Source organism: Aythya fuligula, chromosome 7, assembly GCF_009819795.1.
Source record: "Aythya fuligula isolate bAytFul2 chromosome 7, bAytFul2.pri, whole genome shotgun sequence".
NCBI classification, from domain to species: Eukaryota; Metazoa; Chordata; class Aves; order Anseriformes; family Anatidae; genus Aythya; species Aythya fuligula.
Window position 1 is genome coordinate 16,338,114 of NC_045565.1, and position 27,149 is coordinate 16,365,262.

General features: G+C 42.9%; 1 protein-coding gene across 1 annotated transcript; it reads right to left on the bottom strand.

Annotated features, from left to right (window-relative positions):
- Nucleotides 1-5,627: 5,627 nt before the first annotated feature.
- LOC116491553 (neurotrypsin-like) lies at nucleotides 5,628-25,207 on the bottom strand. Its single transcript, XM_032191633.1, has 15 exons — nucleotides 24,596-25,207; nucleotides 22,449-22,494; nucleotides 20,889-21,125; nucleotides 19,914-20,037; nucleotides 18,997-19,172; nucleotides 18,322-18,469; nucleotides 17,325-17,503; nucleotides 16,913-17,054; nucleotides 16,079-16,281; nucleotides 14,922-15,063; nucleotides 14,445-14,650; nucleotides 13,813-13,891; nucleotides 13,455-13,577; nucleotides 12,652-12,932; nucleotides 5,628-10,895 (listed from the first exon to the last, which is right to left on the bottom strand). Exons 1-15 carry the CDS (start codon nucleotides 24,665-24,667, stop codon nucleotides 10,585-10,587), a joined length of 2,469 nt encoding a protein of 822 aa, XP_032047524.1. The 5' UTR covers nucleotides 24,668-25,207; the 3' UTR covers nucleotides 5,628-10,584.
- Between the last annotated feature and the right edge of the window lie 1,942 nt (nucleotides 25,208-27,149).

Below are 27,149 nucleotides of genomic sequence, written 5' to 3' on the forward strand. Positions count from 1 at the left end.
AGGCAAATTTTTAAAGCACACATATGGTTTTGTTTCCAAGTAAAACACCGGTTGTGCAGAATTGTGGTTCTTGTGCTCTGGCATCATGACTGCAGATAATTTTTGTTTCTTAAGTTCCTGTTCCTTGGAAAGTAACGGTGGTAGGACAGCAGTCTGCTTTGAAAAATCGCTTCTCCTACAAGATCACTGCTTCATGATATACCAAGCACTGTTAATAATAAATATTGAACACCTCCAGAGAAATCACAACCAACCACCATTATTATTTATTTCAAAGCACTAGGACTGGAGAGCAGATAGAACAAATGTTGTTATAACACAAAATAAGGAACAGCGCACAGCCCATTCTCATTTGATCTGCGTTTAACTACACAAGTGCCTGTGCCAGAAGGACAGAGCTTTCTCAGACACTGAATACAGAAAAGCTGAAAGCAAAACTACCCTGAGGAATCAGAAGCTCTGGAAAACAAGTTCCCTCCATTTGGATTGAGCAGTTTCCAATCTTTAGTTAATCCTATTCACAGGAGAGTTTGAACTGATAGCATCATAGGATCTCTTTGAAATTGTATATAACGGGAACATATGCCTAATATTAAAGCCGTATTAAAAACGAATTCAGTATTTGTGAGATGAGTTACTGCTACATACATGGAAAATGGAGTCATTAGGGGGACACTTTGCAACAGCTGTTAATGTTATTGTTACAATGCAGACTACAGTTGTGACTGAGGTCTCATGTACAAACTATTAAGCTTCAGAAAGCATAAGACGCTGTTTATAGATAATGATGTCTGTAAGGATTACTGAGCATAATTAGGCTGGCCTCTTGTATTTCAAAGGTTAGAAGTATATATTCCTCTTTCCCTTAGAGTAACCTATAGGAGCATTTGTTTTCTTTTTCACACTTTGTTCATTCTTCCACCATTGCCCAAACTGTCTGGCAGGATCTAATATGCAATGTAAATTCACAGATATATTAAAGAAGCAGCACCGAGCTAAAAGGAACCACAAAGAGATGTTCTCCATTTCTCAGAGAAAAACAACTGTTAAACTGCTAGTTTGTTTGTTTTTTGTTTTAGACCACATTTGTATGTTTCCCCAGCAAAAGTGAAAAAAAATGTGAAAGCAATAATCTCTCTGCCTTTCGTGGCTAACACATTTGATACCTCATTTATAGAAACTTAGCAATTGATAATGCAGTTTGTCTAGAGAAAGTATTACCCTAGCTAGTAGCGTTACATACTTGAAAGCTTCTTAAGTAGTCTGAAAAGCAGGCATTAAGTCCCTAGCTTATTTTGATTTCAGTCTGTTGAGAAATAATCAAAGTTCCTAAATGTGATATTCCTTCTCTATCAACCTACAGTGTTAGAAATGAAAAACGTTAGTCAAAGGAAGAGGTGCTACATTAGGTGATTCTCAACATGCCTTTGCTGCAGATCTCACGTGTCTACATTTGTTGTTGAGGGTACAGGCAGCTGACTAGTAAGTAAAGGCTTACTGTTAGGGAGACAAAGGTTGTCCATTTATTCATATCAAGCCCAATATTCACTATTCTGTTATATATGTAAGCAAATCTTGGCTAGAAGAAATGATCCAGCAAACTTAGAGTAACCTTGCTCTACTTTATTTATGTGCTTCTTACATCTTCAGGAGAGGAAGCTTTCCACATGCTATGAAACCTGCTACTTCAGATAAAAGCGGCCATAGCAAAATTTGTATTGTGGGTGTCTCTCAGCACTTCAGTCTTTCAAAATATAAAGATTAGACACCTTAGTACTTACATATTGGAATAACAGATGATTTTGAAGTGAAAGAACAGCACTATACAACATTAAATGGATAGTAGTCTGTCCATTTCTGCACAGATATTCCTCAGGAAAATAATGTCAGAGTTAGTGGTGTGACTTTTTTTTTAATTTAAAAAATGTAATGAATGTTATATCCCATCAGAAGTTTAAGAAGCCAAGTCAATTCAATGTAAGGTTTTCTCTTAGTAAAAACGTTGTCTCTACGACCACACACCAGTACTCCATTTAAGAAAACATACTTCGAGTTTTGTATTCACAAACACAGGTGAGGGTCAGTGCTTTCTATGCTATGTAATGTTTAACTGGCCTCTTTTATGCAACATGTTTGGGGGAGACATTAATACAAATACTGTGCAGTACACGATGACTGAAAATTACCTGGGCTGCTGTACCCTGAACCTCAGTCACTTTTCTGTTTCTGTAAAAAGTGAGGGAGAAAACATTCCTTTTCTTAGACCTACTTGACAAAGCAGGATCTACTCCAGGGTGCTCAGTAAATACGAATCAGTTGACCTTTAAAATCATATGGATTCTTATAAGTAGAGTGCTTTTCTTTCCTTTTTACCTGCAAATGTCATAGACCAGATCCATTCAGGAAGCAAGCTCTTTGAACTAGGTCTCTCCTCCATTAAGAGACTTAGGGAGCCTGGATTACATCAGCTGCTTCTATTTTCAGCTTTCTTCTCTAGGTAACTGACCAGTCTGTAGAAGGTACTGAAGGCTGTGAGCTGACTCAGAGTCTACTATCCTTTTTAGGCAGATCTTCCTTTCCAGCCATGTACCTGCAAAAGGTTGTGACAAATTCCTGTAAAATTCTGTCCAATAATTTAATGCATTTCCCAAAGTAATTTCACATCTTCTTGGGGTAATAAAAGTAGATTTGTAAAATTCTATTATTGCAATTGTCCTCTCAATCGGTGTTAAATCTAGCGACCTATATTTATTGAGGATAAGTAGTAGGAATTTAATGAATAGAAGCATGTGAATTGTTTATTTCACCAGGTATCTTGTGTGAGTAGACACTCCTGTTTCAACTGAGCAGGGTGCCCCACTTGAAGCAGCACATTCTGCACCCCTCCACCACGTGTCAGCAACAAAATTGCACCAATTTAAACAAATTGGTAAACCCCTGTAACTGCAAACACAAACCCTGTATGACAATAAAGATTTCTCAAGTCTTAATCAACCTAGCTGTAGTTTAAATATTTGTAGAGTTGAAAAGGTTTCTGTTGAGACTTCAGTATTTGTGCTGAATCACAGGACCCCCCTCTCCTTAGTCTTGCTGGAGATGATGAAATGGTCAACCTAAAGTAAGAGAGCTTTTCTCTGGTGCGCTTGGTTACTGGTTCTAAAAAAAATAATCAAACGCCAAGCGTGCAGACATCTGAATAGTTCACTTGACCTCTCCTAAAGAGGTCTCTATGCCATGATTGGACGTTATAATCCCACTTGATCTCCAGCAAGCCTGTGCATGCAAGGGGGAGTGGAAAAATAGCAAGGAAGAAATAATCTTTAGAAGTACATTTTCTTCTTTGCAGCCAGCTCAATTTTATACAGGGCAGATTAGTTAAACCACAAAGAAGAAAGTGTTTATTTTTGTTGTTGTTCAAAGGGCTTTTTGTTCTACTTTTGAGGAGGAAATAGCACAGAAATGTAAACTTTTTAAATGGTTTCTGCTGAGCTGTCCAGCTACATTTCCATCAAAAATCTCTCCCAAACTCTCTCCCATGACAGTGAGGGGCCTCACTACCAGGCTAGCATCCCATGCAAATGGGACAGCAAGTCACTGCTTGACCCCTCCTCATGGAAACACCTGGCAGCTACCTGCTGCTGGCCTGGGAGCCACAGGGCTGGCATGGGCTTGGGTTGTCAACATGTTAGCCAGGGCTTCACAGCAGGATTAATTCGTTGCAATTTTAATTCCTGCCAGTTTGTTTCTCCTGTGGGGCAGCAAGTTGGTGTGAGCCCAGCACTGAGCTACACCTGTTTCCAGCTCAGCCCTTTGAGCCCAAGTTGCCATAATGACTGTGGGAAGGCCAGCACAAATAGAAACAGAAGAAACAAGGCTTTTTGTTTGGCTGACAGCAGAGTAGCACAGATACTCTTCTGGTAAGGCTGATTCAAAGCAGCTGCCTCTTCCTTTCAAAAGACAGGATAGCTTTGAAAATCTGTAAATATAAAGGTGCCTTTTAGGTTTTGTCACAACGCGATGGATTTGAAAAGCGGGGAGAGGAAGATCAGGTGGTGGCATCAGAATTTCACCAAATGGCTAGGATTTGTCTGTCCTACTCCTGTCCCCATCAGCACCTCTTAAATTCAAGGTTTTTCTAAACATAAATGATTCTAGATGGATCATCCACTACTTAAAGACCCATGTTGCCAGCTCTGCTTCCTCTTTTCGCTTTCACACAAACACAATCCTATTGCAAATCCAATTCTCTTACCAATGCTAGGTATTCCCCCCAGGGAAATGCCAGGTTTGTTAAAGAGTGGCACAGCATCCAGCCCAGCAGTCCAAGGTTGCCTGAGCAGCATGCCATCTTCCTCCATTAGAAAGAGGAATTAGTGTTCAAGATTTTTTTATTATTATTTTAATGTCAGTGGTAAAACCTGAATTCTTGTCTTCCTCCCTTAATAACTCTGGTAGCTATGGTAGCTATCCTAGTTAGAAAACTGCATGTACTAAAGCCCTGTTTTCTCCTGATTTCTTACATTATTTTTGAAATCAAAAGTACCTTATAGCTGACAATCTGAAATGAGTATCCTCCTCCCAAGCCTTTGTACAACCTGAAGGCAAAAGTCAAGCTCTTTAATACAAACTATGAGACCTGACAGACTTGGAACCTTAGCTTCGGTTTTGACATTGTTTCTTTCCAAGCAGTGACTATGTGCTTTGGAACTTACTTGGTGAAACAGCTCTCACTGATGTTTGTAAGGCCGTCTAAAATGCACACGACTCTGCTTCACCACTGATATGCGCCAGCTATTCTTGCAAAACCTCAGCCATGAGCTCTCAGCTTCTCACAGGGAAGAGAGTAAATACAAGTAAGTGTACAACAACCCTAAGTACAAAATGAAGCAAGGGAGGTGTTAACCACAAACAGCTCTCTCTTCAGTGAGTGCCTACTGGTTCCCAACAGCAAGCTAAAGATGGTATGCACAAAAAATTATACGCTATAATACTTAGAGTCTGCAGGCATTGCTACACCAAGTCTCAGTCTAATCGTAATGACTTGGGAAAGTCACTGCAGCAGTCGGTGAGTTACTTTTCAAAGCAGGCGTTTTACACAACAATACAGATTTCAGCTTTTGCAGGGGGAGGACAACAGTGTTCTTGCATCAGTGTTTCATTCAAATTGCATTTTGCTTCCACTTTTCCAAAGTTTGGCTTTGTTCCTTCAAGTGGTGATACACAAATCCTACCCTGGAAGGAGACAAGATCAAGTTTGTTCAAAACTAGTATGTAAAGATAACAATAGCAATGAATTATGAAGCTGATACATAAAACTCTGTGTTGAGTTTTAAGTGCAATTAATTGCTTTGCTGATACCCTTCACTTGTTCCAAATGGCCATAAAACATGGCATTCAAAGAGCTGTTGCATTTAATTTTTATGGTAGCTAATATGATACTGACTTTATAACATTCTTACACATATTAAAACTGTTCCAAAAATAACATTAACACTAATAGTTAATTAGCATAATTCAGTGCTGAAAAAGAAAGAGAAAAAAAAAAAAACAACACCAAAAAACCCACAAACTAAAACATGCCCTTGGAACAGGTTCATTTATTAAAAATAAGACAGAGCCCCACACAGTCACAGTATAATCCATTTATTAACATATCTCGTGAGCCATTGGTGTTGATCCAAGGGACTCGACAGTTTTGGCAACAGCCTGATTTTAGAGGTACTCAGTCCTCAGTTAGTAGAAAGGGGTTTTAATAGGACTGAGTGGGCTGAGCGTTCCTCCTTGATGTAGGGAATTAAACATTTTCTTGAATAATTAAAGCCCAAGACATTGGTCCAAATCACAATGCCTCATTGCACAGGGAGCTGTCCCCAGCTGGTAACCACCAGGGGCTCTTCTGTTCCTGTGTCCACATTCTCTAGGTACAAGAAACTCCCAGCAAATCTATCAATATGGCATCACTTAAATACAGTTCATCTGCCAAAAGCTTTCCTCTGATTGTTGAAGATACACATAAAAAGTTGTCTTCAAGTGGCTGATGGATCATCACAACTTCAGGATATTGGTTTCAGAAAGGAAGGCAGATAGACAAAAAGCAAGCCTAGTTCTCCTACCCCTGAGAACGCAAATATCCATGTTCCCGTCTCCTAACCAATCACTCCGCTAATACCTTTGAGGAACTGATCTACTATTCTCTGCTATAAACATACAAGGATTACAAGAGTAATTGACATCCTGTCCAGGTTCATAAACAGCTGCCTGATTAATTATAGCATAGAACAACTCCTAGAAATCCTCTGAACAGCATTCAACTGCACAAACAGGTTAAATCTTTAAACCAGCTTCAGCTGGCCAAAGCCTGGGTTGGTGTCAAGACAGGGCAGACGAGGGTACCCAGGCAGGCACTACAGGTCAGGGCAACACCAGCACTGGGTCAGCCTTCACAGAGCACCAGGGCATTCTCTTAGGAAGAGGGGTAACTGGAGCATTAATAGCTGCTCCTTCGACACTTAACATACACACCACCTAGTCACCTGTCTTTCTCACACAGCCAGTGTGTACCACGCTGCTACAGGAACTTGTTTCACACAGCGTTCCCATGGCACAGTGCAGTTGCCAGCAAGAGTAACTGAGCTGTCAGCTCCTAGGAGCGCTGCCTCATCTCACTGACTAATGCTGCTAGGACAGACTGCCTCTGCCCTACAGGTATGTCAGCCAGGGCAACACTCCACACAGATCGGCAGGTGTTCTCTGCCCAGAGCTGCATTATGCTCCACAGCCATACCTACAGCAACTGCTCTGAGCTTAGAGGTGCTGCTGCACCTGCCAGAGACACAGGGTAAATTGACCTTGGCTGGTTTTCTCCCCATTGTAGCTGCCACCAAAACTATACCAGCAAGTTTAAAGTTATCTCCAGTATACACACATAATATACATACAGTGCTGAAATCACTTACAGCATTGCCTACTATAGAAAACAGTACTGAAAATCATCAGCAGATTATTTTCTCAAACTGTATTCAGTTCTGGCTACCAAAGCTTAAACACCAGCAGAAAGAGAAGGCATGGAGAGAGAGTTAGCATCTTATCAGATAGATGGACAGTTTGAATTGAAGAGAAACAGAGAAGCCACAGTTTTAGGAAGGGAACTATCTGTAGAGTAAAAGATGACAATATAAAGCAAGACCCCTTATTTCCACTTACAGCTGAGAACACATGGATAGACGGGATTCAATGAAAACAAAAGGCAATTTATTCTGGAACTATAAAAAGAAACAATGTGCTACAGAGTATAAAATGATATTGGTTCTCATTGCCAGAAAATACCGAGGCTTAGTTGGATTAAATAAGAGATTAAACATTTATATGGAATATGAAATTTGGTTAGATTAAACAATTTTTTAAAAGTTAGGGAGATGAACTCTGACATTTAGGAAAATTTAAAAAAAAATAGTGCACAGTGTTTGTGCAATACCTAGAAGGCTGAGTACTTGTACTTTTATTTTAATCGTGATAGCAATGCAAGTGATTAACTTAGATGGGCCATAAAATTTCCCAAAAGAGAAGGCTGTTAAAACTTGCTCAGTACAAATGCACACACACTGTCCTTTGAAATGTCTGCTGCTGGGCAACATTAGGTACAAAATACAAGCCCGAGTGGCTGGGCGCTGCTCATCCAACCAGACAATTCCAGTAAACCCAGTGGCAAAGTACGTGAGTTTGGCTTGGGCCGCAAAGAGCGATAGTGGTGTTCTGAAACAGGTCAGGACAACTGAGGAGAGTATTTGCAGGCTTGCATACAGTACAAGTAAGGTGCAAAATTAGATGGAGATAAGATACTTCCTTCCCTCCTCCTGGCTCCTGCAGGACTCACAGAGCATTAGCTACAATGATTCTCACAGCTTTCACGGTGACAAAATCCAAGAGAAATATTTTGGGCTGGAACATGGGAATCTCAGGTTACACTGCCAGGCCTGTCTCATACACGTTACACAGTCATTTTTAATAACTCCTGAATGGCAACCAGTGGGCTTAAGGAAATAACCTTACAGGTTCAATCCTTTCTATATTTCTATGCCTCTTTGGGTTATAGGCATGAGCTGGAAGATCAAACCAGGTTAAACTAGAGGTGTGACAGCACTCAAGGCACCTGCAGCATTCTGGTTTGGGAGGCTGACAGTTAAAGCCAAATCCCTCTCTGTTCCCAAACAGGTACTGCTACTGCAGCATGAAACTTGGGATTTAAGCCCCTGCAAGACAAGAGGTCCATAACGTAACTGTCCTCGGTCCTCCTAGTGTTTTAATTCCTGGGTGATAAGGAACAGTCTTCAGCTTATTTCTTAGGGACTCTCTGCCAGCAGGTGTAGGACAACTTGGCCAGCACGGAGCCAAGCAGGGCACTACTGAAGGACCAATCCTAGCTCTTCAGACAGGGTTATCAGCACAAGCCGACTGCAGACATTCAGCCCCACGAGAAGAGGCACCAACAGATCAGATCAGTCTCAAGTGCCAATCTGCAGGGGTTCTTACACTGCATGTTTTAGAGATTCCTACAATTCTTTTTTAAAGTAAAGTTTCCAAGCAAGACATTTAAACAGCCCATTGCAGCAGCTGTAACCCAACTGCCTTGTAATCTACTGGAGAGAGTAAATGCAACTGTTTGGTTTAACATTCACACACAAAAATAAGATACCTCACCAGGTCAGCACCTTTAGATTAGCTGCTTTAGAGATGACAGATTAAAACTTTAGGCAATCACTGCTAGTTGAATCCAAGACAATTTCTAGGACGCCGTCACCACTCGTCCTGTGAGATGACACAGCTAATCCACAGGCTGCACTCTGCCTTCCGTTCTCGCCTTGCTAATCCCTAGGTACCGAACACCTCAGTGCCTGGAGTCCACACATCCCAGACAGCAGGCCAGTGTCTGACCCAGTCAGTGCCTACACCACGGTGCACGAGGGAGCCCCAAACATGCACATTTGGCACAAGTTCCACATGTCCCATACCATTTTATTAGGCCATGTTTGGATGATCAGTTATGCAGCAACACTGCTTCTGAACAAGACTTCTCTCTGGCTTGGCCACACAGCTAGAACACACTGTTGTGCATTGCACAGCTGTTAACACACTCAGCCCTTCTATTTGTATATTTCTTTACGCACTCAAGAACAGTAAGTTAGCTTCCAAAAGTAAGGAAGACCTACGAGTAGGAAACTATTCACTTGTTTTGATAAGAGGGAAGGAAGAAATTGAAGTATTCAACAACCCCTGCTTTCTCTCAGTATTTTATCCGTTCAGGCTGAAAGGTCTGAGCCTAAACTATAGCTTAATGGCACTGCTCTCATACTCTTAAGCCAGTTTACTTTCACTGAGAGGAATGAGAAGAGAAATAGTGCAGAGAGAAGAGAGGAAGCATAGTCCAAAGGTTGCAAGAATAGCACACACTTCAGAAAAGCAGGAAGCTGCTTCGCAGCACACTTACTGTTTTACACCTCAAGCAAATTACTCACTCCTTGTGTTCGTTCTGCATCTATACCCCAGCGTATTCCCATGTTTCACCGGAGAACTGTGAACACGAAGATGTTAAAGACTAAGACCACAAATAAAGGGCAGTTAATAACTATGATGACTAAGGTACCAAGAGAAAGTCCCTTCCATGCTGTTAAATTGTGTCAACACCTGTTTGAGATTAACATTTCATTTGGATTTAACGGAAAGTAACATGTCTATTCAGCCTTTTGGGGTCACATTTTTAAATTATTCACAGTAATCATGAGGGCAAGAAAGCTGTTCTCTCTTAAAAATGAAGATTTACTCTCACACAAATAACTGATTTCTGGAGACACTACTTTATGGAAAAACAAACAAACAAACACCAAAGAATCACTATATTGAGAAAGCAGCAACAAAACCATAGCATCTGACAACCAGAAATGTGTGGCACAGGATTACAACTAGAGGGATAAGCACCTCTTAGGAGGGACAGACACTAAAGGAATCATGTTGCAGAGGATCTGCTATTCAGAAGTGAAAAGGTTCCCCCTAGAGATCTAACAAGGAAGGAAAAAGAACCCAACTGAGCCTGTTGATCAGCTCAGGTGAAATCTGATTCCTGCAACTGAAGAGAGACACTTTATGAAAAAATATCTGAAGATTTCCACTATGCCAGAGCCTGTTGCCATCTCCGAGCATCTCACCTCCCCTTTCAGTGTTTTTCAAATGTTAAACATAGAAAAATTGGGTAATAGATTTACTGAGACAGGCATCTCCAATTCTGCCTTTTCTGTGAGCCAGGGCAAAGGAGTAACTGCAACTGCCTTACAGGACTTGGATGGTCAGAGCAACACAGACTTATTTGCCCTACCAGTGTACACCTGCTTTCTCTGCTCAGATATTTGGGACTAAAAGGAAACCAAAGAAAGAATCATCCATAACTGGTTTTCTCCCAGTTCTATATTAAAGTCTTTTCCCAGTGTCCAAATGACAACATAAACCTCCACCAGTCACAGGCCAGAAGCCACAGCCTTCAGCTGCTGCAGGGCAGAAGGATGGTACGTTGAAGTTCCTAGGGCTCAGACATTTTCATTTTAGCTTGGTCACTTTCTTGATCCAGGGTACGTATTTGCTGACCTTTGTGTACACACCAGGGGAATCCTTTCGACCACAGCCATAACCCCAGGAAGTGATTCCCAAAATGATCCAACGTCCATTTGACTTCTGACACATGAGTGGGCCTCCACTGTCACCCTGGCAGCTGTCCACCCGTTTATCTTCAGAGAGGTTCCCAGCACAAATCATGCGGTTAGTGAACTTCTGTCCATAGCGGGCCTCACAATTTTCCCGGGGGAGAAGAGGCACCACCCCCTGCAGTAGTGTTCTCGAATAGGACTTCCCTGGAACAGAACAGATCAGCCAAACCAATTCACACATAGACAAGATGCAACCAAGAGCAACAGTTCCCAGCACAAAACCAGATATTTGTACATTTCGTGTCAAGAACGTGGCACAGAAATAGGCCAAACTCAGCATCTCTGAACCATCAGAACTTCAGAAAACAGTACTGCAAAGCCAGACCACAAAAAAGAAATGTAAGATCAAAGAAATGGGGAAGAGGTTAGATCAAAGGATGAGTCTTACTCCTGCTTTTGCCAACACATAACTTGAACCTTGTGTAATTTATTTCACCTCTCTGAGTCTCCATTTCCTCCTCTATAAAACAAGGACAGTGTTTTCACAAGGGAATAAATGCAGTAACATTTGTGATGTGCTCACTCCTCAGAGAAGTTTTGGAACATGTTTCAGAGACATCCAAATATTATTCAAAGGGAGCTTACTTCATCTTTGGCCAGGCTTGTCTCTATTTGCTCTGATCTCTTTATTACCACAGACTTGGTCAGAACGTAAGGATCATGTGCTATATTATAGTATAAACTTTCTGTGCCCAAGATTTACAGTAATTTACAGACTTACTGTAAGTTCACAAGGTAGTAGGTGACTCGTTTGGAAAGCTGGGTTTGGTGTGTGGGAGGGATTCTAGCCAGTAAGTCCCAGTACAGCTTAAGGGAGTCACATGGCTAAGTTGCTCCTTGATCCTTCCCAGCCACCCCAAAATGACTCCAAAGGCAAATGTATATTCTCAGTTAAACACTTGAGTAACAGCTAGAGAAACAGCTGGAAAGGATGGGTAAGGCCAAAATCAACATAGAAGCCCCTGAGGCTATTTGCTTTTTGGCAGCAAGTCCTTCTAAACATATGGATTTTCTCCAGTTACAGCAGCCCTAGAAAGGCCTCCTTTCCTAAATCCGTGTTTTGCATCTATGAACCCCAAATGTGGAAGGACTACTCAGCCAGTCACAAAGCTTTGTTTAGTGTTTAAAGCTGTCTCTAGATGAATGCATCCATGTAAGGACACCACCGAGCCCCGCATTTTAAAACATCGCATTGAGAGAGTTAAGGATTTAGTAATTAATACTTTTTAGAATATTTCCTGCTTTCTTTTACCTAGGAAGCATCATAGCAACGCAAGATGGCAGGCACAGGCTGTCTCAAACCTAGTGCAGAAACCAACATAAGAGCCCAGCTGTCCCTGGAGCAACATCCGGGGAGATTCAGTGACCTGGCTTCCAAGAAAGGTCAGCTAATGCACAGGAAGAACACTGTCTCAGGTATCTCCCCCTGCACACGCTCTTTATAAATAAGGTGGTCTGAGAAAGATTCTTTCCATTGCTGAGCTCCCATTACTACAGCAGGAGGTCATGGAAACACGAGGGCCTCCCTGAACAGTAGACAGGCTTTGTGCACCAGCTCTGCACAGGTTGTTGTTTAAAGGTTTTACTGTGGGTAAAAATGCATGTAAAAGGGGGGAGAAAGAGAGTACTATGACCAGGTGGCAGCATTGCCCTCTCCCACAACTTCAGAAGGATGCTATGGCTACTAAAACTTCCACCATGGGCAGATCCAAGACAGCTTCAAAAATCAGAAAACAGTGATCACTGCCACAAAAATCACCTTATTTCCTGCTCCTTGACACAGCCAACAGGAGCATTAAGAACCTGGCCTTGGGTTGGGCAGACGTAAATTAATAGTGCATATAGACTCCTCAGTCCAGAATCCCTCATCCATCTTGCTCCTCAAAGCCCTGTCACTTACCTGTGTCTCCCCAGCCAGAGATGATGCAGGCTTGCCTGTTGATGTCAGACTTCTCTTTCCTATCAGGAAGGCAGACAGGCAGAACGTGGTGATTGAAGGAGAGACAGTGACCTTCTCTGCCCCGCATTCGGACCAGGGCAATGTCATTATCATTGCTGCCGGCCCAGTAGTTCCTGTGGAGGACAATCCTCTCCACAGGCAGCTCCCTCTCAAACTCATCCTTCACACCTGTGTGGTAATCGCCTACCCGCAGCAGGTAGCGTCGTACATCAACACCAAACCTAGAGAAAAAGACAGGCAAGACCTTGATACTCCTACCAAGAGAGAAACAGACTGATGCAAGTCTCAATTGCTTTGAGACTGAGCCACCTCCTCACAAACTGATAAAGCAGTGCCAGGTTCAGAACTGTGGGATCTCTTTAGCTGATGTGATAATGCCAGCTGTTGCAATCACTATCTACCACACACCAGATTTTTTTCCATAAAAAGGGCTACAGCAGTTGCAATAGGCTTATAGTCTTATCTTTTCACAGTTCCTTAAACCACAGGAAGAATGACAAAATGTTGGTTCCCTTTAGGTGTAAAACCTTGAAGTTAAGAAGGCAGGTGTAAGCAGTGAGGGATAAAGCAAGCCTATCATGAGGCATCCCTGTAAGAGCTCCAAGATCACACATAACATAACCTGAAGGTTTTGGTTTAGAAACTTTTCCCACGTAGTTCCACTGCACTGGGAGGTTAACCTCATATGAGGTTATCTTGTTTGTCTTTGAGAATCCCTCAGGGCTCCCCACTCTCAGACACACCTTTTGAAGCAGTGGGCTGCAGTCACTACCCAGCAGCTGCTGATCAGTGTTGCCCCACACAGCAGTCGGGTATCTCTATGAAAACCTTTCAGCCGCAGTGAGACCTGCCAGGGCCAACCACCTCTGAAGAAGAAACAGAAGAATAATAAGCATCACATACACAGGAGCTGTTTTCTTTTCCCATTTGCTCTGCCCTATCTGGGCTCAGTTGGCATGCATTCTCCTCTAGATGGGCCCATTGGTACAAATGAAGTTCAAAAAGTCACGAGGGAAAATGTTTTAATAAATTCACCATCTGCCAGGCTATTTCCAGAGTCTTTAGGAAGCTGGAACCAGTTCTTGCTTTTTCAGCAATTACCTGAGAGCCTTGTTTCCACCTATGATCCTTTTCTTGCGACGGTGAAGCAGGCGCATGCCACACACACCAGACTGTGGACCTGCACAGCAAAGTCAGAACAGCTGGGTAGATATCTTCAGCTTAAATATCAACAACTGCTGTCAAAGAGCCAAGACATCATTCTCCTTCCCTGAGGGCATTAATCTTCCTGGTAGCTGTCTGCATTGTGCTGCACAAAGGAATTTACAGATTTGTTCCCAAAGCTTTCCTCAGTTTTAGTGGAGGTGTTTACCTCCAGTATTTGTAGTCCTATGCCAGGAATGGGACATCTACAGCTATTTCCTCAGTGCTCTAAAACCCGAAGTTTGCTCATAGTTACTGCTCTAAGAAGGGTGTAATGACATAGCTCAAGGGGAGTTCTGAAGGGCCAAAGACCTGACACAGGTGGAGCTCCTGAGACTAGGCTGGAGCACCCTGTGCTCCTGAGAAGAGACAACAAAAAAAAGAGTAGGAGGTACAAGAGACTATACGCTTATTTTGTAGCTAAAGCTTCAGCAAAAAAAAAAAAAAAGAGAAAAACTGCAGTACAAAAGCATCCACAGATCCTACAGCTCAAGCTCCAGACTTCTCTGTAGAAAAAATGGGCATATCACCTGTTCTCCTCATATCTTGGACCTTCTCTTCCACATAGTCACAGATCACACCAGCATCTTCACTGTGCCAGCAGCCGTGAATCCCAGTGTCAGGCCTGCCACACTGCCCCAGGGTGTGCTCCATGCCACTGCATTCTACATTGTTCAGATGGATGGGCCCTTGGCCTTCACCAAAATAAGCCATTGCCCTGGCTTTTGCTGTACCACTGCAATGAGAGAGAGGGTGGCTAACCTGCAATAAGCAGGAGGCAGGTGAAACTCAGCACGTTTTAAGAGAAATGATGTTTGTAGATCACTCCATACACAGACAGTAGCCCAGTACCTGCTGAAGGCAGCATGAGAATAGGATTCTAATCCCTCAAGCAGATACAGCTCTGCCAGAACTAAGAAATGAAGCTCTCGGCAACAGGCCCAGAAAGACACCATTCCCCCCAAGAGTTATTTCTATCTGTAAGATGTATCTATCAGATCTCTTACCTGAAACCAAGTTGCCTGCAAACTACTGCAGCATCTCTGTCTGTCCAGCCATCATCACAGACGCTGCCCCACTGCCCATTCACAAATACTTCAACCCGTCCCTCCTTGGTGCTTTCTCCATCCACTAGCCGCACAGGAGGCCCTGCAAGAGAAAACACAAGGGTTGCTGCAACCAAAAATACCAAAGGACACGAGGTGTCTAGAACTTGGGTTCTACAGGAAAAAAATAAACCCTAGAGATCAGTAAGCTTAAAAAAAAGGGTGGTGTTGGAGGGTGGAGACCATATATGAAAACTATATCCCTCATTTCAACTTCTTGCTAAATCGGTAGACTGCAAAAATTAATTTATTTAATACACTCTGTAATTCATATTCTGAAAGCTGAGTAAAGACGAGAACAAGAACAGAAGGAAAGGTATTAAGTGCTTAGGCAAGAATGGACAAGCTTAAACATGCCTTGGAAATAAATCCATTAACTGATAAAACTACTGCATTATTCTAGGCAAGAAAAGGAGTTCTATGTACAGGAAAAACAATAACAAAAAATTAGATGCCACATATTTCAATGAAAAACAGCTGACAAATTGCGAAGTCTCCTGCAACAGAGAAAGCAAAGTCTATCAGGCCTCATATAAACAAAAAGTAAGTTGCTAACTTAAGATACATTTCCAATTTGAATTAAGAGGGTACCATCCAAAGAAGAGAGTGTCAGTAACCACACAACAGCCCCTAACATCTGAAGTCCTCTTGCCTTGACAAGGTGTGACACTAGTGTAACTACATCAGTTGCCTGATGTGTCTAGTCAAAGGGTTCCCATGTTTCCATAGACATGGGGCTGAGGCATTTCATCAGGGAGCAATGGCACAGGAAGGCAGCCACCATCTCTCAGTTTCTCAGGTTTGTATTAGAGGCTGCCAACATAATTCTCTCCAGTTTCCATTTCTCTACAGGTCTGGCTGTACATCTGGTAGCAGAGCCACAGCTCTGTGGCTCTGCCCCCGAACAGCCAGGGCTCATTCCTATGAATCCTTCTCAGAAAGCTGTCTTCTCATTGAGCCCGCACAGGGAAAAGTCCCATATCTGCCAGAGTTTCCAAAGGAACAAACCAGCACGAGATACTTTCTCACTGCCCAGAGAAAGATGCAAGACAAGTTACCCAGGCTGCCATCAGCGACTGTGTTGCTCTCAGGGGAGCAGCGGACCCCCACGTCTTCAGCGTGCGAGCAGTCGTGCTGCCCCCAGTTGCTATGGGGACAGTCCAGGAGGGAGAGCTCTGTCCCCACACAAGCCACATCATCCAGCAAGATCAAGCCTTGGCCAGCAGCGTAGTCCCCTTCAGAGGCCAGGGAAGCAGGACCACTAGAGGAAAGAAACAGAACACGACATCAGATTCATTACAACTAGCTAATCCCACAGAGGGGCCCAAGATCAGACCCAAAGGGAAGCCAGGCAACTCCCCTGCAGACGTCAGCTCTGGTATTGGTGCCCTCCCTACCTAAGCTACTCAGTGACACACCAGCTGGCAGCCAAGCAGCTTGCACATCTCACCATCAGCTTTCAGGAAGGCCCAATCAGGCCATTAAGAAAATCCTTAACACTACACTTTTTTGTCCTGATGGTCTTCATTCAAGCACTGAAGCAGTTGGTACAGTTTAGCCACAGAGCAAATGGGTAATAAAGTTTAGCTGACAGAGTAGACAGGCTGGGAGTGCTGAGCTGATATATCTAGAAATTTAAGGAGCCATAAAACAGTATCAAGCCTGTTATCTGCTTTCAAAACAGGTCAAAACAAGAGGTAACAAAGATATCTTTTTCCTGGGAAAGTACGTGGACACCTAATAATTTTTCCTGAGTAAAATTGCATAACGGTAATAATCCTTCCACCAAAGACAGAATTCAAGGAAGTAATGTCTAGCCAAACCCATTAAAGAGACATGGAATCTAATCCTTGAAATTAGGAAGCACAGATACTACAAACACTTGGTCCTACCTGAAGCCCAGCTGCCTGCAGACCACCTGGGCACCAAGGTCTGTCCAGCCGTCATCACACACTGTGCCCCAGTCTCCGTTGTAATAAACTTCCACCCTGCCTTCGCTGGAGCTGCGACCACCAGCCAGCCTGACAGTGCCCTCTGCAAGGGGTGGGAGAACAACAGACCAGAGCTCAGTAAGGGAGAAAAATAGGCTGAACCCCACTTCTGAAAACCCTCTACAGCCCACAAGAGGAAGAAACCAAAAGGTGCAGACAGTTGTGGGTACTCAAAAAACAGACATCCCTCAGCCTTTCCATGCCACCTGTGGAAAGCAATGAGAACACCACCTAGGCTGGCTCTGATTCATTTCCACCTGTGTAATATGGCAGTAAGGCTGCATCTGGATGGCACAGAGCTGTAGGTATGTACCTGTGAAAGGGTCACAGGAGACCCCAGCATCTTCAATGTGGTCACAGTTTTGTTGTCCCCAGTCACTTTTCTTGCACTGGTCAAGTGAGAGTTCATTGCCTGAGCACTCCACTTCATCCAGCAGGATTGGGCCAGATCCCTGCCCAAAGTGAGCCCATGACAAGGCTTTTGGGTTCCCACTGCAAACGATATACACACATACGCTCAGTAAGGAAGGTCACAGTCTTGTTCACTTGTATTCTGCCTTGCACAAGGACTCTCTGACACTAGACTGACATCCTTCCACAAGTAACGTGTATTTCTGGCACAGTGGTGTTGCCAATTGTTAACCAAAATGCCTTGATGGAAAGTCTTGTAATGAGACCCCCCAATACATAAAAAAACGTGTCCGTAACAAGAATGGTTCAGATACTTGAGAAATTCTGAGGACAACAATGCCTCAATCTCAATGACAGGCAAAACTCTCCAAGTTGGAAGGATTTCAAATTTGACTTAACTATTTTTAAACAATCCTGCGCCAATTTGGTTTTCAAGATTGCTCAGTATACAACAGGTCCCATGTTAAATGCTGGATGGCACAGAGAATGAGGTGTTCTTTTGCTTTCCCTGACTGAAAAGGATAGGGGCAGTCACTCAAACTGAAGGTATTTAAATTTAAACTAATGACTGCAGTTCACCTATGGAAATCACCATGACAAGTTATCAATGAGGCCAAGAAGATATGCATTAGGACATGTATGTAAAACTAAGGAACAGGAATCAACACAAAGAAGCCTTGGACAGGAATACACCAACTCTTTTATACAGCATAAACCCACAAAACAGACTGATTTTATACTGAATTAAGTACAAAAACCCTTTATAGGATGACTGAGGTTTTGTACCCTTTCCATAGAAAGGGCTGGTACTATAGTGAAAGGAGATGCTCTCACATTCTTTATTCAAACTACTTCTGCTACTTCTGTTATCACTCTGTGATGAACAGCAGGGAAATTACCTGAGTCCAAGCTGCCTACAAACCACTTCAGCATCCCGGTCATCCCACTGGTCATCACAGATGGTACCCCACTTGCCATCATGGTAAACCTCCACTCGCCCTTCAAAGCTCTCCTTTCCCCCAACTAAACGCAATGGGACACCTACACCTGTGTTGCAAAAAAGAAAAAGAGATCAAAGCAGAGCAAGACAGAGACAAAGCACATCCAGCAGTTGAGGGTGTAGAACTATTCACAAGCCAGAGGATCTGTTAGGATGCTCTCATCCCATCCTACCATATCCTCCCCTCCAAACCCCCCAGAAGCATCCATGACTGCATGCCACAGCATGAGATCCACAGATAGCTCTTTAACTGGCTCCTACAGTGACAAGGACTTTGCTATCTGAAAAAAAAAAATAAAAAAAAAAAAAATTAATAAGAGGGGATGTGCTCATAAGCAACTGCTACCTTGCAATGATTTTAGAAGTGTGCCCACTTTGAGTATTTGGGATTGAGAAGAGAGAGATCGTTTTCCACTGTAAGGAAATAATCTGCACAGCAGGTGAAAGTAGAACATGCTCCAATGATTTGCTCTCCACAGCTTCCTGACCTCAGATTTAGCAACTGATCAGTAACAGTGGATTTCAGGTAACATACATACAAGAAACAGGTAATGAACCTCCCCTGGAGATTTACCTTCTGGAGGGACACACATTGCCATGGCGCTTCCCTGTTTACAAGTTCCTGACACAGCTTCCTGATAGCCACATTGCAGCAGGGCTTTCTCATCCCCATGGCAGTTTGCTGACTGCAGGTGCAGAGGAATAGGCCACAGTCCAGGATGACTCTTCTTTCCAGCTGTGCCAATCTCACTGGAATGGAGAATGCAACAGGATGATGAAACACTTATATTGCTTAAGTCACATTGTTTTCCAGCCCAGCTGTGGCATTTCACATCTAGTGAGCCCAGTTGACTGGGAGTGCATAATGGAACGTCAATTTTCAGTTCGGTGGAAAAATTCAAACAAGCCCAAAGCAACTCCCCCTCTCCCTTCCCATGTAATCCATTCTGTCTTCCCACTGACAGCAGTGGAGTTGAACTCAGAAACGGCACCCTCATTTGAGAGTGAATGAATGAAACAACCTGTCAACAGATTGTAACATGTCAGCACATCTAAATATCTGAATAAACTTTTTCTTTCTCTGTTAGTCTCATCTCCTTGTTGTTTGGAAGTTTGAATAAGTCCAAATAAGAGATTCCCTGAGAAGGTTCATAGTCTCAAAATCTCTAATAGATCAGTACAGTAATTCCAGCTGTTAATACTAAAAAGGGAATATGGTCACTCATCACAGACTCAAACACAAAGTTTCAGAAACTGCTGTTTTAAAAAGTTCTTGCAAACGCTGATTGGGGTTGGGCAAAATCATGTGGGAAAAAAAAAAAAAAAGAATAAAGAAAATCTGGTAAAGGACCCTGGTAAGCGGGCAATCAGCCCACAAAACAAACTTCTCTCCCAGCCAACGTATTATGCCAGAAGAACAGTAACCAAAGAGGTTGTTCTCTCAGAGACTGTATGTGCATGTAACACTTGCAACCATAATGAGGCTCTCACCTGAGACCTAGTTGCCTGCAGACAACACTGGCATCCCAGTCCGTCCAGTGGTCAGCACAGATGGTGCCCCAGAGTCCACCAAAGTAGAGCTCCACACTACTATCTTCAGCCAACCGCACAGCACCTTCAAAAAAAAAAAAAAAAAAAAAAAAGGTTTGGACTTGGGTGTAGTTGGGCTGAGCTAAACCTGACTTCTCTCATTCTTGTTTTGGAGTGCTGTTACTGAAATGATCTGTATGTGCAGAAAGTGGCACCTCAACACGGGCACACAGCACACCTACACCTGCATCCTTCACTTTAACTAAGCCAAATTTGAAAGCACTTACTCAGGTGAGGGAAGAGACTTTGCTATTTCATTTATTATCTGTTCTGCAAAATGCAGTTAAAAGAAGGAGCATCAGAAAACAGGAGGACAAATGGAAGTGTTGCTCGTGAGTTGGTGTATGGAGAGAGCTCAGCTCCTCCGCATGCCTCAAGATAAGCAGCAGTCCTTGTATTGGCACAGCCAGGACTTTTATAGTAAGTCTAGGACCCACCTTGCTGCAGAAGATTTACAAACCTATCCACAGAATATTTGTCCTTGTTTTATTTGAACTGCTGCAATTATATGAGGAGAGCTCAGATATGGACACTTAAGGAGTTTGAGAAGGTTGTTTTCCACATAACTTCAACTGCTTTCAAAATGGTATGTTAACAATAAGAAAAAGAAGGCTCTTTATATGAGAATTAAAACATTTATACAAGGCATTATGGCAGCTTAAATCAATTCCATACTATATACAGATGTTCTTCTCTCACACAGATTTGTTTTTAGTCCTAATTCATTTGACAATTTGGGACACTTAGTGTACTGTGCTTCTTTCATAGGGTATTATTTTATCTGCTACTTGCAAGTCTGTGCAGCACCCGTTTCTGGCCTGAACCCCTTGAGACAGTGTAGTCCAGGCTCTGGCAGAGATACCAAGCAGCTCTTACCCTGGTTACAGTCACAGTTAGCCCAGCCGATAGTCCCTGATGCAAGCCGGTAGAAGCACCAGGGTGTAGTTCCCCCTTCTGGGTTCCTGCAGTGGTTGTGGTCCCCTAAGCCACGGTCTGGGTACTGCTGCACATAGTCAGGGAAATCTGCCCAGTTCAGGCACTCTGCCCCAGCCTCAGTGACCGCCAGCGAGCCGTTGTAATACCCAAGAGGTCCGACGCCACACACGCTGGACACTGGGCACAGAAAGGAAGCTGTTAGCATAACATAAGGCATCTCACATGGAGGCACAAACAATACTGGACATACTGGCTGATTTCCTGAACCTGTTTTGTATCGACAGTCTTGACTACTACTTGTGTGTTTGATTTCAGTTATATTGCTCTTTAAGGCAGCTGCTACAAGGATGTTTATACATGCTATCTAAAACCCAAGTTGATCTGTAAAAAACAAAATGCATAGACCTTTAAAACATGATAAGAGTGGGCCCAAACATGGACTATTTGAAATAGTTCCCATTACTGATTATTTCAGTAGAGGTATTCCCTTTCTCTGGGCCAGCAGATGAGCCTGGCTGACTCTTTGCCTCTGCCTGCTTTGGTACCCGAGTATGATACTCTTAAGTTTGATCCTAGGCTCTTCAAAAGATTTACTGCCTGTTTAAACTGATTACAACTGAGAAGAGTTTAAAATTATCTGTCATTTCTATAAAACAGGAAGGTGGGAAATAGCACTGTACTTCACTGTATGTATGTTCCTTCTACATATTAACATATAACCTGGCTTGTCTGAACTTATAGGAATGGAAAGGGAAAGGGAACCACTTTCAGTGGGGAGTGTAGAAGCCAGTATTCTAGGCCAGTGCCTACATGAATTATCTTATGCAAAGAAACCCCAACAAATAATTAAATATGGTCTAGAGAGAGAGAGAAAAGAAAATTCATCATTCATGACCCTGAAATAAGAAATAGGTAAACCAGAATAAGATTGTGTGTGAAGGTGTGTTTTTTAAGTGTGCACAAAACTGGAAAAGACGATTCAGAAGTTGGTAACAGTTGTAGTTCTATTCACTGAATATTCACTGAATAAACAAAAAAGATTTCAGAAAATCCTTCTGCTGTAAAGACATGTAAGGCAAACAGCAGGGGTAACTGACAGCTAAACGTTAGCTGCAAGGTACAAAAGTGAAAGTTCCAGTTAGCTGTCTGGAAAACACAACGTGCTTCTGGATTGACTGGGAATCTAAAAGGGGGGCATACGACAGGACAGTACTTACTAGGAGGAGCAAGCATGCAGAAAAGACTAAACAGAAAAACAGATGAAAGGAAAAGAACATGGTAAAGGAAGAGAATCGCAAGAGTATTAGTCATGAAGAAGAGAAAGAAGTCTGACCATACTGGTGAAAGAGATAAACAGACATTGAGTTACACAGGAAAAAAGAAATGGTGGAAAGAAAGCAAAGAAGCCAGATAGCAGTGGTTCATCGTACCTGTAGTCTCAGCTCACCACTGCAGAAAAGAGTCTGCTTGATGACTGAATTAATAACTTCTTGTTCTTACCTGCACTCTGCAAATGGTTTTGGCTGGGCTGGGATTCCAAGAGAGCCTGGGAAAAGAAACAGAGCAAAAGCAGAGAGATGATTATCCGATGAAATAAACATGGGCATGTTCTGAAAGCAGCTCGGCCTTTTGCTGCTTTAGGCAAACACACCTTGGTAACCAGCCTCTTCCCTGTTCTCCCTATTGCTCTTCTTCAAACCCAATCACAGCTCTGCCCACTAACAAAAAAAAAATATGAATAATTACTGGCCTGCAGAGATTTACCCTTGATCTAAGCACTACATTACAGGGCTCTGCTTGCTCTTTCCAGGGTTTCAGCCCCAATGCTCTGAGCAAACAGAATTGGAAGTCAGACTGAGATGCCTACGGAAAGAAAAGGTGGAAGAAAATCATTGTTACCAGTAAGAAAAAATGAACAGCCACACATTCTCTCTCCATGTAAAGGGTAAGCCATCTATGACCACACGAGTAAACAGATATATCTACCTGATGGGATGATGCTCCCAGGAATCCCTGTTAAAATAGTAATAAACACCCATATATGGAGTGGGAAGCATGTAGAGAAGAAAATCCAACATGGCTTTTTGAGGATTTTGTTTTTACTACATCAAAGTATGATACGTCCTATGGGATTATTATCCAAATGTAGTATTATAACTAAAAACAAAGAACATGGAACAAAGAATTCCAGCATCCTGTCCAGCCCCAAAACTGCATTTCCTCTTGTAGGCAGTGTTTTGGGTGATTATAACTTGACTGCTGGTTGAGAGATAGGGATCTCCACTTCAACACCATTACATGGTATGCAGGCAGGTGCAGGATCTTCACAGACACAGAGTGAAAAGAAGAAACTGTACGTGCTTCTGCTAGCTCTGTGTAGTTTAACTCTTTTCTAAATGCAGCTGCTTATGAACAGACTTCTAATTCACAGAGCAGAGATGTGCATGTAAAGAAAACTGGCTATTGCAAATAGTTCTGTTTTTCTTCAAAATGCAGTAATTTTGCTTCTTTCAGCTTCACTTCTCCTTGGAAAAGGGTAAGAGTAAACTTTGGGAATTAAACCAAATCCACCTCTGGAGTAAGCCAGGACAGTCCCAACAGACAGCACACACCTCCTCATGGCTGATTTCATTTACAGATCGAGCTTATGAGTAACGGTCCAGCAGGTGTTGAGAACCACAGCCAAGCTTCACCATCATCCTCCAGAACTCAGAACGTGACACTGCATATTGAAAATGAATTCCTGACACAGTTCAGGAACTGCACATCAGACCTCAGGTGCATATGCGCGAGGGGATGCACAGATAAAACAGTAATTAACTGTCAAAACCCTATTCAGCCAAAAATCCATCTGTCTTCACATATCCAGCTGTTCTGAACCCCCATTATGTTCTATAAGACAGCAATGCTGAAGGATTCATCTGAGGATCTCAAAGCTCTCTGTAAAGGGAGGAAAGCGAGCTAAACTATGCTTTTGTGACTGTCCAAGATCACGCACAAGACAGGTGATTGAGGCATAATCCAGGTACCCTGACGTCCGGCTTCTAAGTGTGCACTTGTACACACATACAAGCCTGCAAGAGACAGAGGGATTAATAACTGCCTATATGAACGGCCAAACATCCTCTTTGTGGAGATTGACCATAAATGAAAGAACCGCATTCCAAGCAATATGCTTCTCTTTTAATGAAAAACTAGTTGCCAGTTTCTGTAGCAGTTTCCAAAATCCCTCAGTAGTCATCATCACCAAATTTTAGTGCATGCAACCTGTGCTGCAGTCACTGCCCCAGGTCTGGGTGGCTACAGATCATCAGTCCACAATAGCAATAGGGATAATCAGTCCATCAGTGAAGAACAGAAACAAAGGATCCTTCCTGCCAGGGTCACTGCAGTGCTTGAGTAACGTGGGGAACCTGAGCCAAAGCATCTGCAAGCCCTTGTGCATCTGCTTAGTTTCCTTTCCTGAATTTCATATGCAAAATGAAATAAATCCCTCCCCAAATCCTCAACACTTCCCAGAGACCACAGCTGCCTAGATACTTGAGAAAACATATTCAGTGAGAACATGATCCACTCACAGTGATGATATTAAAAAAAAAAAAAAGCCATGTGACTTTTTACAAGCAGATAGGACAATAATTTCTTACCTCCCTGCTTCTGAGACAGGATAACAGACTCAAGAGCTCTACCAAGAGCGTGAGTACTTTGGGGATCTTCATCCTTCCTGTTCAAAGTGGGCAGAAGCTCTTTCAAGCTTCACAGTCTCATTTTGCCGCTGGGCTCAGCTGCTGCCTCCTCTTCTTGCTCTCCAGCTCGGTTTCCCCAGGTGCAGGGCACTAGCTGCTACACATCGGAGGTAGTGGGATGCCTCTTTCATTTCTGCGTGGGGAAAGGGATGGAAGGGAAGGAATCAAAGTTCCCAAGAGCATCTTAAAATTTCACTGTCCTCTTCCTCTCCCCATCTCTTCTGCTTGACTCTTCTCAGAAAGGGAAAAGGAAGGGAGAGAAATAAGGGAGGAGAACATGCCCCAGAATTTCTCTATCACCTTTAAAAACAGCAGGAGGCAAGCGCAGACGGGTAGGGCACAGCCCTCAGCTTGCTCCCGCACCTCAGCTGTCCCCTCCCTTTCGCTCGCTGTCCCAGCCTCTCGTTTTGCTGTGGGTACGCATTTCTCCCGAGTGCCAGCCTCCGCCTCTCCACTGCTGTCTGCCCAGCCGCTCTCTCTTCTCCTGAAATTCCTTCTTTCCACAGCTGACTCTTCCTTCCCTCCCGTAAGCACAAAGGCTGCAGCAGCAGCAGGGATCTGGGGCTTCCTCCTGCAACAGCTCCAGCAGCGAAACTGAAAAAGGAAACGGCTTGTACACGCACATTTGCCAGAGATTATACTTGTTGGAAGGAATCTGGACTTTATCCCCCCTCCGCTGCCTCCTTGATTAGCTGCTTGCAGCTTCCTGAGGTCAGACTTTCCTCAAGCTTGAACACAGGTAAACGGGTCCCAGAAAATCATTTTAAGAAGCTTCCAGATTTCCCCAGGAGAAAAAAAACAAGTGTCACAGCCCTCTCTAGGATGCATTCCCACTTTTCAGCTCTGCATCTTGTCATTAAGGGTATTGCCTCCAGAGATCTTTTTCATCAAGTGTCTTCTTGACCTTGGACTGTAACATGATTTTTTATTTGATCGGCTAGGGTGATTTCTACAGGATTGATCATTATTTTATTGCTACGAATAATCTTATTTTTCCCAGCTTACTGCTCCTTCATATAAATTAGAGCTAAAGGCTATAACAGAAGTATTAAACATTATTAAATCTAAGAAGGCTAATGCTCAATTTGAAGCTGTTCAATTTTTGATTTATATATTTTTTTAACATGCTCCCCATGCTGCTCCTCAGCTCAGTCTAATGAACATTTCCTACATTTATATTCTGATTATGGAGGGATTAACTCTTAGTGTTCTGCAGCATAAACCACAAAGGTCACCTTAAGAAATGAGCTCACTTCTGGCCAAACCTGTGGAGAAGCATTTCCAAAGACACCTTCAGCATAAAAACAAGAAACAGGCTGATACAAATCCATTGGCTTGATGAAAAGCCTCTTTTTTTCTTTTCCCACTTATTGCCCATTACTCACTTCACATGACAGTTTTGTGTTGCCTCATCTTTAGTCACTCATCAAATGCAATGAAATTCCACTACAGCTGGATCTTTTACAGGAGGACTGAGTGAGTGGTAGGAGGGAGCAGTTTCTTGAGTGGATTTGTACCACAGTGCATTCTGGACACAGTGGATTTGGCCAAGAATTACACTCAGTTAATTAGAAGCAAATCTCCTATATCCTATGATCCTCGTAGCTCAGGAGGCAGATGATCAGGTCAACAGAAGATGCAAATAGCTTAGATGCTATAGCATTCTGTAACTCTCAAGCAGCATTTGTAAAAAGGAGCAAAACAAAAAGCAAAGATGAGAATGTGTTGGAATTTTAGAAGCACTTACTCCAGTGAAAACACGAGGAAAGGATGTACTACTAACAATAACAGAAAATCCACCAGCACTTAAAGAACTCCACTGCTTAGCCAGGAGTTTAGAGGTTGTTGATGCCACTTCAAAACTCCCAAGATGATGCTCAACTATTTAACTCTTTAGAACTGGAAAGGAACGGATGCATTCAACCTCTATCTGACATGTACTAATTGAGTTTAGAACCTACAGCAAAAGCCTGTACTGGATTTCTCTCACAGTAGCTTGCTTCCCTCTTAAGTAAAGGCTTCTCTAGATATTTTGAAGTGATTTACTCAAAAGGAAAATACAGACCAGTGCACCAAAAGCAAGAGAAGCCCAAGTTTGTTATTCAGCTTCCTGATGAACAACAAACCATGCCAAGATACACTGGTCTTTGCAGTAGTCTCCTCTATGGCGGGTCCTCTTTCAGAACTATTTCCTTCTTGCAGAGACCTCCCCCTGGTTTTCTTGCACTTGTAATGACATTTCCTTGAGATGGATTTCAGATACAAAAAGAGCTTCTCATGGCTATGCATCTCTTCTTCCTTCCCTTATTTGCTAATACTCTGCTATGAGTCAAACAACATCAAAAGATTTGCCTACACAGAAGGGTTTTGCTATTTAAGTGACCACAATTTTACATCTAGTTACACTGGCATCAGTTTTCTCTGGACTCTCTTAGCTTTAACAATTTCCAAGACA

What these genes read in the sequence shown, in the direction of transcription:
- LOC116491553 (XM_032191633.1), bottom strand. Translation starts at nt 24,667, where the DNA reads ATGAAGATCCCCAAAGTACTCACGCTCTTGGTAGAGCTCTTGAGTCTG. An exon ending in AAACCATTTGCAGAGTGCAG is followed by an intron (nt 21,126 to 22,448) that starts GTAAGAACAAGA and finishes TTCTGTGCCCAG; the next exon opens with TGTCCAGCGTGTGTGGCGTC. An exon ending in CTCTGGCTGGGGAGACACAG is followed by an intron (nt 10,896 to 12,651) that starts GTAAGTGACAGG and finishes GTTCTGTTCCAG; the next exon opens with GGAAGTCCTATTCGAGAACA.